The sequence below is a fragment of the Rhamphochromis sp. 'chilingali' genome (assembly GCF_963969265.1).
Source record: "Rhamphochromis sp. 'chilingali' genome assembly, chromosome: 1".
In the NCBI taxonomy this organism is placed as follows: domain Eukaryota; kingdom Metazoa; phylum Chordata; class Actinopteri; order Cichliformes; family Cichlidae; genus Rhamphochromis; species Rhamphochromis sp. 'chilingali'.
Window position 1 is genome coordinate 60,672,367 of NC_137929.1, and position 11,702 is coordinate 60,684,068.

The window sequence follows — 11,702 nt, forward strand, 5'->3', positions numbered from 1 at the left end:
TTATTATACATAGTGATTACATATGCTCCAGTTACTGAAAGTGGATGGTTATGCACGTATCTATGTTTCTATAAATGAAGGCCATCATATAAGTTTCTTGTTTCTCCAAGAGTGAACTGTTTAGATAACAGTGTAGCAGATTACCACCCCCAGAGTGTATAAATACAGCTCTGCGCCTCTTGTTTTTCTATCTGGGCCACACTAATCCGTTGAATAATCCAGTGAATCATCTCAAAAAGTTTATTTCATTCATTTGAATTTAACATTGTCAGTGGGAGAAACGTCTGAAGAAGTCCCTTGGCTGAGGGATGAAATGGTTCTCCTACTGAAAATGATTTTGTTCATTCGGATGATTAAGCATGCGTCAAGACACACTAATTGGTGTTCTCCCTTTCATTCACTGCATCAGTTAGCCAAGTTGCTAAATGATTATAAGCCAGTTGTCTTATAATCAGGGCAACTTCAGAGTGGAACAGAGCCCAGCCCTTCTCCGGTAGACTGGTTCCAGAATCTGAGTTGTTCATTAAGCCCAACTTTATCTAGCTGGTACCATACCCTTTTCTATACTAGCACCCAATTACCTTCAGGTCATCTTCTAAGCATCAAACATGTGAGATAATTCAATTTAAAAAAAGATTCATTATTAATTACTTTTTTCATTACTTTTTTTTTTTCATAAATGGCAGCAGATGACAGTTAATCTATATTGTTGCATTTTTACATTTGTTGTATTAAGATATTAGCCCAACATCTCAATTCGGGTATTAGAAAGCCCACTGTAATAAATTTAATATTAAACTACATTAATATGTATTCACAGACTTCATAACTGTGGACTCTTAGACCCTCATTTTGAAGTTGTGGCTTCAGCTCTCAAGTCCGAACCCTCACATTTGACAGTACTGGACCTGAGCAACAACCATCTGAATGATTCAGGAGTGACGTTACTATCAACTGGTCTGGACAGTCCAAACTGTAGACTGAAGACTCTGAGGTGAGGTCATTGACTCCATAGAACTTGCTCTTATAAATTACTTTTGTCCATTGAAATGTATTTTGAGACTGGATTTTAATCTTAACTGTGATTAAGTATCAGTTACCATTTTACCTTTTAAAATATAAGTATGCAAGCGTGTAGCTTTGTTATTAATTAACCATTCCTTACTGATCATGCTATAATGTTGGGGAAATAATTTTTGCTCTTTTAAAATAGAGTAGATGAAACATACCCACATTCATGCTTATGAATAATGACACCACATACAGTTGTTGTCGAAAGTATGCATAAACTAAAAAAGACTCAAGTCATAGTTGGGCTTTTAATTATTTATTTGAACTGTTCTTTTACTTGGGTGGAATGATACAGCGTACATCTTTAATGGCTTGAGTACTCAGTGTAGCAGTTTGAGATTTGGATTTTCTCAAATCCACACAGGTTCAAGAGTGTATCTACTTTATAGGCTTAAATAGGTACACACCCCACTAATATTTGGTTAAATGTCCATTAGCAAGGTACATTTTGACCAGATGCTTTGGTAGCTGAAAACACGTATATGGTATAATTCTGAATGGATATTTGACCACTCTGCATGGCAGAAATATTACAGTGCATCTGCTGGCATGGACCTAGTTTTAAATCCTAGTGCAAAAGTCTTCAGTAGGGTTAAGGCTGGAGCTTTAGAAAGGCCATTCCAGAAGCGTAATGTTAGCCCGCTTTATCCATTCCAACAAAAGTCTAGTTGAATGTGTTGGGATCATCTTCTCTTCTTAGCTCTATAGTTCAATCTTTGTCTTGTCTGACCATTTGGTTTTTCCATATAGTCCTATGCAAATTTCAGTCGATGTTGAAACTGTCAATTTTGGACCAGGGGCTTCTTCCTTTTTCCAGTACCCTCTCAGTCCATACCAAAATAAAATTGGCTTAATTGTGGACATTGACATGGGTGTTCCAGATGTTTCCAGTTAATGGAAAGGCTTGAGCCTTGGTGGTTCCTGGATTATTATTTCTGAATATTCTAACCAATTTCCTACCGTTGTCTGAGGGTAACAGTTTGGGCCTTCTTCCATACCTTTGCAAAGTACTGAGACATCCAAATAACTTGCATATTATTGTTTGAACCGATGGTCTTGGAATGGGCTGTTGTTTAAAAATGTCTCCAAAAGACCTTCCCAACTTGTATAAATCTACAGTTCCAAGTTTCTTGGACTTTTCCATTGTTCAGAATATTGGTCAGTGGTGCAACGGATCACGGTTGATCCGTAATCTGAACCAATCCCACTCCACGGTTCGGCACGCACGTGATCCGAAGATTCGAAAAAGAAGGGAAAAAAAGTATGTGTATGGTGCACATGGTCAGTCTGTCAAGCGATAGTTATGGCAAGCGCTAGCGGTCCAAGTAGAGGAGCAGAGGAGTTTGCGGCATTTAAAACTCATGTTTGATTTTATGCTTTTCTGAGTCATTTCTGGGATGCTTAGAACTCTGCTGGAAATAGTTTATTTTGATGCACATGCTGTTTTTTTTTGCAAATGTGCATTTTAATATTTATTTTCATTTTCCTGCAATATATAAAAATTGGTGTATCTCAAAAATAAAACTATGACGACACTCAGAATAAATTTCCTGTGGTGGGAAACTATTTTGTGCAACTTTTTTGTATTTATAGGTTTGAGGGATAAACCTCATAAATTTCTCTAACTAGAAATATATGTAAAAAAACAAAAACAATTTTCACTTTTTTGCAATTTGTGTAGTTAGGCACTAAATGCATACATATTGTTAAAGTTTGGGCTATAATGGTTGTATTGATGTATAGCAACTTGAAATGCTCCCAAAAATGGCACTACAACATGTAGAAATATAAAGATGAGCTCTGGCGGAGTTGGTTCTACGGTAGGTCTTAAAGGGTTAAAGATGAAAGAATTTGGACAGTTTTTTAACTCTCAGTGATGCTGCAGTTATAGTTTGACTCTGGCACCTGCAGCAGAGTTTGGGCCCAGACATGACTAATGACATTAGACTTAAAGACCAGATAGGGTAACAGAAGTAATGTAACTAGTAATAATGACTCCAATACTTGTGTGATGGCAGCATGGGCCTGGGAGGGTTTAAATGAACTGCAGCACAGAGACAAAGAAGTGTAATGTGTGTGTCAGTGTGATGTGTTGTAGTTTCAGGAGTCAGTACGCAGCTACAAAGCTTTTTGTTCAGTGTATACAAACAGCTGTAGCTCCATAAAGGCAGCATGCAGAGACTCACAGTGTCTTATAATGAGAGGCTGCTTTCTCTCACACATTATGTTCACTTATTGTCAGCATGTCTGTGTATGTGTACTCACTCTGATTGGCTGATATTGAAGTGAACAGTTGCACTTTGACTTTTAACCTCTCTGCTCTCACTTGTTTCCTCTTTCAGACCAGAAAATCATTACAGCTGAGTCTGGACAGGACGTCATTCTGACATGTCGAGCTCCAAATTAAAACCCCATCAGTGTTGTAAAGTGGAGCAGAGCTGACCTTGGAGATGAAAATGTTCTTTTGTACCGAGACAAGCAGTTTATTCGAGATGACCAGCATCCATCTTTTAAGAACCGGGTGGATCTGCAGGACAGACAGATGAAGGATGGAGACGTGTCTTTGATTCTGAACAATGTGACGATTAATGATACTGGAACATACGAGTGTCGACTCATCCAGACAGGAACAAGTGGTCAGACGATCATCAGCATCATCCACCTACATGTTGATCCTCCAGGTGAGTGAGTAGAGTTGAGTGTGTGTGTGATCAGAGGTGAAGCTGCTTCCTGGTTGTTGATGTTTGTTTCTAAAGATGTTGTTGACGAGACTTTGTAGAAAGCAGCTGGTCTGAGTGATTGGCAGGAATTATGTTTAAGGAAATAATAATAGTAACAGCGATGTCAGTAATATTCAGTCAGGCATGTCTTCATCAGGTTTGTACATGTGGTCTGAGCCAGTTTAAACTTGTTTGTATAGCATGAGCAAATTTGAGATCAAGTGTGTCAAATACTCCTGACAACCAAGAGAAAAAAGAATTTTTCCATTGAACTTTTTCTGACTTCATGCCTCAATGAAATGCCCACATTGGCCCTTGTTTAGTACATCGGGACTTAGTACGGTAGCTCAAATAAGCCAAAAGATATAGACCAAAAACAAATGTCCATTATAGGGGACATAAATGAATAGGGTGGTTCTCAGGAGGATATTTTACACGTGCCTATTTTAATGGAGTTTGGCCACAAACAGGATTCTGGCAGGCACATGCAGGCAACCACGAGCGCTATATGAGCAAATTGTAGTTATTTGTTATATGTGTTTATTTTTGTAATTTTTTGTGATCCATTTATTTCCTCTCAATATTTTTATGGGGGCAGTGATATTGCGCCCTCTAATGACGAGCAGGCTGAGAGATGCTGAGTACTTCTTGGCCCTTTTGCCTTCACTCTGGAGTACATCTCATCCCAAACCATCTTGATTGGAAATCAGACCCAAGTACAGATTTTCACTGGTCTAACGTCCATTCCTTGAGTTTCTTGGCCCAAACAAATCTCTTCTGCTTGTTGCTTTTCGTTAGTTGTGGTTTCTTAGCAGCTATTTAAACATAAAGGCCTTATTCACCAGTCTTCTCTGAAGAAGTGACGCAGAGATGTGTCTGCTACTGGAGCTCTATGTGACATTTATCTGGGCTCTGATCTGAGGTGCTGTTAACTTGTGATTTTTGAGGCTGGTGACTCAGATGAATTTATCCTCAGCAGCAGAGGTGACTCTTGGTCTTCTTTCCTGGTGCCGTCCTCATGTGAGCCAGTTTCATCGTAGCACTTGATGTTTTTTGTAACTGCACTTGGGGAAACATTCAAACTTTTAGCAATTTTCCAGACTGACTGTCCTTCAGTTCTTAAAGTAATGATGGAGGTGACTACAGGTGACTACATCATGAAGCTCGCTGACTGAGAGAAGACCAATGGTTTATGGTGCTGTCAGTAAAGCAAAAGGTGGCTACTCTGTGTAATATAAAATATAAAACATATTTAGAGTTTTTATTCTCTCTTGTTCTTTGCCACATAATTCCATGTCTCTTGCTCCATATATTTGATGTCTGTTTGTATCTACAATGCAGAAAGTAGTAAAGATAAAGAAAATATAATAAATGAAATGGTGTGGTCAAACCTCTTGGTGGGACTGGTAGTTTTATATTTCAGTTGTTTTTATATAATTCTGTTTCGTTTTGGTTTTTTTACCGTACAATTTTCCTCCTGCTATTCTCCAGTCAGTCCAGTAGGTAACGCTAAAGTACCATTGGTACTGTAAGCTGATTGGCCAAAAACCATTACGAATTAGACGAAGAAGAAATGGATCTCAGATCTCAGTCGGAATTTTCAGATTGATCACGTCCTCAGTCTGTATTTCAAACGGGGAAAGTCAGAGCAGCTTCATGAAGCTCAAGTTAACAATCCAAGATGGAGGCGGGGAATGTACCTGTAATAAAACTAAATCTTTTGAATCTGTTCCCCACTGTGGTGTATTTTAGACTTGCTAAATAATCCGTGCACAGACCACTGACCAAACTCTAACATGAACAACCTGCAGTCATGGTTTTACCTGCAACAAGGCTAGCATTGCACCGCTCTGCTACTCATCAATGAATGGCTCTAGCTTGCAAAGTAGTAAAACCTTCACAGTGCGAGTGAGTGGCAAGGGTCTTACTCAGCCTTCCGAGTGCAATGAAACGCATCACAACACATAATGCGGAAGCGTTTGATCAAACCTTGTTTCCCGTTACCCCAACTGTGATGGCTGACAAAATATATATTGCGTTTTGGACTTGTCTGGTTGCCTTCGTCTGTGCAGGTTAAATTTAGTTATTATAAAGTCAAACATGCTGTAAAGCTGCTGTTTAAACTGGCCGGTACTTTATTCTGAGATAAATATGATGAAAGACTGACTCGGTTACTGGCATCCCCGGTGGCATCTGAAGGTGCCTTCAGATGCCACAACTTAGAGCATCTTTTTCAATAATGGCTTAACGAGTTATGTTGAATTTAACTCCAGTGTTTTCATGAAGGTGTCTGTCTCTAGATCAGCTCGTTAACAGATGCTGGACACGTTACCTGGTTCAGAGTTTCGGTTTAAAAACAGCAGGAAGCGCCAGTGTTCACTGATTCTTTTACACGCAGCACATTAAAGTGAAATATAAACTATCTGCTGGGAGAAACCATCTTATATGTGCAGCGTGTTAAGTTGTAGCCACTAAAATTGCTCTATGACGCATTCTGACGGGAATGTCCGTGAACTAATTTAGCGATACAGGAAGTGTACGAATGATTTGCTGCCGCATTAATCTCTTCTTTTTGAAACGCTTTTGCATTTTACTTTGAGACGCTGCAATTCCTGAGTTACCACAGGAAAACAACCTCTGCTTGGCCTTCTCTTTAATAGCCTATTAGCCTTTTTTTCCATTTCTACCTACCGTAGTCGGCTCAGCGTGGTTTTTAGTTTTCCATTGGGTGGTAGTCCCTGATAACGGGCACTTTTTAGTACCTGGTTAATGACTTTTACCATGAATTAATGTTTCAATCTTAAACACGATCAACCTGTCTGTAATAATCAGCTACGTGCCACAGGCCTTCAAACTGGTAGTTGGTAAACCTTTACTTCAAAAACGCAACTTCCTGACCCAGCTGTCTTGGCTCATTGTAGGCCAAGTGCCAACCGTCCATATATCTCAATTATTCCTGTCTTCCACCCCTTGGTCAGCACATGCGTTCCCCTCCCTGAGCCTGGCTCTGCTGGATGTTTCTTTGTGTTAAAATGGAGTTTTTCCTTCCCACTGTCACCACAGTGCTTGCTCATAGGATCATATGATTGTTTATTAAGCTGTTCTCAATTGTAATGGAAAAAGAGTCGAGCTGAGTCATACAGTGTTGAGCTGATCCAACTAGGTACTAATGAAAAATGGTTTATATGTGTAAGGACTAGTTCCTCTGAAAAGGTGGATCCTGGTAATCTGAAGTGATTCACAGTTGTTGAAAGGCTGGAAGGTGGAGCGTTGACAGTCTTTGACTGGAAGAAACTGGTCCACCTACTGTTTTTAGGATAACTCGATTGTTCCCAGTCAGACCAGTGACAGTGGTGTCATCTGCAAACTTCAGGAGTTTCACAGATGCTTCTCCTGAGGTGCAGTCATTAGTGTAGAGAGAGAAGACCAGTGGCAAGAGAACACACCTCTGGTGAAGCCCACTGTTGATGGTCTGTGTGCCTGATGTGAATCTTGAATCTTGAGGAAGCTGGTAGTCCTCTGACAGGTGGAGGTGGGCACAGTAAGTTGGGTGAGCTTCTGCTGGAGGATGTCTGGGATGACTTTGTTGGATACAGGATACTGGCGCATGTCCCAGGTTGGTCGAGGTGATGCAGGATTTACTGCAGTCCCATACTGATGCATCCTCAGCTGACCTGTTTGCCCAGTAGGGAAACTACAGGGTGTCCAGCTGAGGCTTTGATGCCCTTCAGGTGTCTCAACACGAGTCTCTCAAAGGACTTCATGACCACAGATGTCAGGGAGACAGGCCTGTAGTCATTTAATCCTGTAATGGATGACTTCTTTGAGACTAATAGATTACATTTTATTACATTTTTACTACTGTTGACATTCACTGCAACCATCTCAGAGCTCTTTCTCTTTTCTGTGGGTGGTGCATGGCCATTCCTAATTCGTAGCTCACGAGATAGAGGATCATTTATCCGTTTGAAGGTCAGTGGATCGATCACTGGCTCCTGTAGCCTGCATGTTAAAGTCTCCTTGGACAAGAACTTTCTCCTCAGGATACTGAACCCTGAGTTGTTGCTGGTCAGAGTGCAAATCTGAGAAAGCACTGAGGCAGAGATAACAGTGGTGTGTGTGTGTGTGTGTGTGTGTGTGTGTGTGTGTGTGTGTGTGTGTGTGGGTGTGGGTGTGTGTGTGTGAATGATCAGCTGAGGAGAAGGTTGTTATATGAGTAACAGTCCCTTTGCTGTATGAAGCTGAGAGTGGGAGGGCTTCTTTCAAATCTGACCTGCAGTCAGTTCCAGCATCTCACTTCAATCTGCTCTGTGTTGTTTCCTCTTTCAGACCAGAAAAACATCACAGCTGAGTCTGGACAGGACGTCACTCTGATATGTCGAGCTCCAAATAATAACCCCATCAGTGTTGTAAAATGGAGCAGAGCTGACCTGGGAGATGAATATGTGCTTTTGTACAAGGATAAGCGAATTGAACCAGATGGTCAGCATCCATCTTTTAAGAACCGGGTGGGTCTGCAGGACAGACAGATGAAGGATGGAGACGTGTCTTTGATTCTGAAGAATGTGACGATTAATGACACTGGAACATATGAGTGTGTTGTCATTCCCAGTGGTGGAGGCAGTTCAAAGCCCATCAACACCACCTACCTTCATGTTGATCCTCCAGGTAAGTGAGTAGAGTTGAGTGTGTGTGTGATCAGAGGTGAAGCTGCTTCCTGGTTGTTGATGTTTGTTTCTAAAGATGTTGTTGATGAGACTTTGTAGAAAGCAGCTGGTCTGAGTGATGTGATCAGAGTGCAGTAGATAATGTCTGACAGCAGTTTGAAGAGGAAATGGATTCTGTTCTGTTCTTCACTCATCACCTACCTGACAGCTGACACCTCACACCTGTTTCTCACCTGCAGGTCACACAGGAGGAGACACAGAGGATGGAGGGAAGGAGGATGGAGGGAAGGAGGCTGGATCTGTTGGACTGAAAGTTGGTCTGCCAGTTTCTGCTGTTCTTCTTCTTGTTGCTGCTGTTGGTGGATTTTTGATCTACAGAAAACATGAAAAAACAAAGAGTCAGGATCCGTACCATCAACCTGCTGAATTGCAGTCTGTTTGAAATGTGAGTTTTTTACAGCTGAATTTCTGGAGTCTGAGTCTCCTGCTGAGCCAGACTTCATTTAGTGTTATTAAACATTCAGAGGACATCAGTCAGCTCTCAGAGATTTGAAGTTCCTGTTTTTGTTTGCTTGCGTAAATAAGTTTGTTCACAGTGATGGATTCAGCGTCGTCTCTGTCACAATATCAGAATCAGTGAGTTTGTCTCATCTTCAGGTTCAGCTGTTTGTGAGGTCAGACTCACAGACTGATCCTCGTGTTTAGATGTTACACAATAATTACAGACACTGACTGACAACACAAACACAACACAAAGTGCTCAGGGTCCATTTATCAGCTAGAACTGAGTGACTGAATAATCTGATATTATTATGAAACCAAAGAGAAATGTGTTACATGGAGCTGCAGAGTCACATGTTTCCTCTGATCTATGAAGCCTTAACTTGTTCTTCCATGAAGGAGACTCTTCAGTTTAAACATGTCAAGATTATTTATTATTTTATCTTTATACCAGTTTGTTTACTGATAAAGTTTTACACGTGTTACTCTTCAATGTTTGTTTTTGTTTCCTGTCGCTGTAAAAGTTTCCTGACCTGCTGTTTGAATGTGTGCAGATTTGATCTCACCTTGAATGTAACGGTGTGAACATTTATACATTTAACCTGATATTATTACAACCTGTGATCTGTGGAAGCTCAGTAGCGCCTCTCAGAGGTAGAAGATAAATAACAGAGCTGAATATCTGGCAGTTCATGGGATATCAGTATGATGTGGGTTACAGTTTTGTGTATTAACATCTTTGTGCCTGCTATATGAAACAAGCATGTTAAATTACTGCCTATTTAATGAGAAGAGTTACAAGTTGATTTGTTCTTTTGAATTTTGAAATGACATTCAGCTTCTGTGCTACTAAAACCTGCTGTTCTTGTATAATGTGTCTGCCAGACCAGAACATTCTGTTCATATCCACATAATAAACATAATCTCTAAAAGATAAATAATTCGTTGTCTATGATTGTCTGCACACCACAGAGTTGAGGCATTAACTAAACATAGTTACAACATCACCACTAAACTGAGGCCACTTCCACTGTGTGAAACAGATGGAAACAGGCATGAACGTAGACTCAAAATGAACAGACAGTTTCGTAAAGAACTCATGAATACTGTTCAGATGAAATCATTTGAAGTGTCTCAATGTTATGCTTTATATGAACTAAAATGCCATATAACCATACAGTGTAGTATTAAGTGGACACAAACCCGTGCGTGCTAACATTTTCAAAACGAACATCTTAGACAATGGTCGTCCAAGTCACTTCCTTCCATGCAAAAATGCCATTCAGGTAAAGGAAAGTTTCAACTCGCAAGGCTACAACAAGGTCAACACCCCAATGCGAAGAAAGCACTCTTCGATTGGGGAAACAGTTTTCAAACAAACAAGTTTGGACGAGAGCCTCGGCTACTCACAGGAGGAAAGGGCCTTTTTACAGATAATGGATAAGGAAGTCTACCAGGACAGTGCTAACAGTTGGGTCGCTCCACTACCTTTTGGTTCACCCAGGCCACTGCCTGCCGAACAATAAGCGGCAGGCTATGCAACGCCTTACATCGGTATGCCACATGCTGAACAAACGCCCTCAGGTAAAAGGTCAGTTTACAGACTTTATGCAAACTTTGTTTGACAATGGCCACGCTGAGATAGCGCCACCACTCACTAAAGAAGAAGAGTGCTGGTACCTCCCCTTCTTCGGAGTGTACCACCCGCGCAAACCGGAACAAATACGCATTGTCTTCGACTCAAGTGCACAACACAATGGAGTATCCCTCAACGACGTTCTTCTTACTGGGCCCAACCTCAACAATAGCTTGTTGGGTGTGTTGATGCGACTCCGTGAAGAAAAGGTGGCAGTCACAGCCGATATCAAACAAATGTTCCATTGCTTCGTGGTAAGGGAGGACCACCGGAACCTTTTGAGATTCCTCTGGCACCAAAACAATGACATGGATCAACCGATCGTGGAATACAGAATGACTGTTCATGTCTTTGGCAACAGCCCGTCGCCCGCGGTTGCAACTTATGGACTCAGAAGGGCATCAGAGGACCGAGACAAGCAAGACATCACCACACAACATCTGGTGGAACGACATTTTTACGTAGATGATTGTCTTGCCTCCTTCTAATCAAGTACTGATGCCATTGCTGTTATGCAAAACGCTCAAGACACTATGGCTTCATCTAATCTGAGGCTACACAAGATTGCATCCAATGACGTGGACGTAATAAAGGCATTCCACAAAAACGATCTAGCCAAAGGTCTAAAAGACCTCGACCTAGGAGCTGATATTCCACCTATGCAAAGAAGCCTCGGAATAAGCTGGGACATTGCAACAGACACATTGACGTTTCAAGTGTCCACTGCTGAGAAGCCCTATACCCGCAGAGGGGTACTTTCAGTTGTCAAGTCTGTTTGACCCTCTCGGGTTTGCAGCTCCGGTCAGCATCAAAGTCAGAGCTCTCCTTAGAGAACTTTCCACAGACATATGTCAATGGGATGATCCACTCCCAGAAAAGTTGCTCCAAGAGTGGAGTGCATGGAAAGAGTCCCTGAAACTTCTCAAAGAAGTCAGAATACCGAGAATGTACACTTCTATATCCTTCAGTGGTGCAGAAAAAAGGGAGCTCTGTATATTCTGTGACGCGTCTACAAAAGCTATCGCTGCAGTAGCCTATGTCAAGCTAACAGACTCAGAAGGCAACAATGAACTGGGATTCCTGTTTGGCAAAGCAAAACTCGCACCG

General features: G+C 41.2%; 1 protein-coding gene across 1 annotated transcript; it reads left to right on the plus strand.

Moving 5' to 3' along the window:
• Positions 1–2,374: 2,374 nt before the first annotated feature.
• On the plus strand, positions 2,375–8,721 carry LOC308409452 (neural cell adhesion molecule 2-like; the record flags this gene model as incomplete). The annotated part of the gene is given in 4 exon segments (XM_080902230.1): positions 2,375–2,396; positions 3,414–3,475; positions 3,479–3,752; positions 8,121–8,721. Coding segments are annotated over 4 exon segments (705 nt in total). The 3' UTR covers positions 8,468–8,721.
• Positions 8,722–11,702: the final 2,981 nt, after the last annotated feature.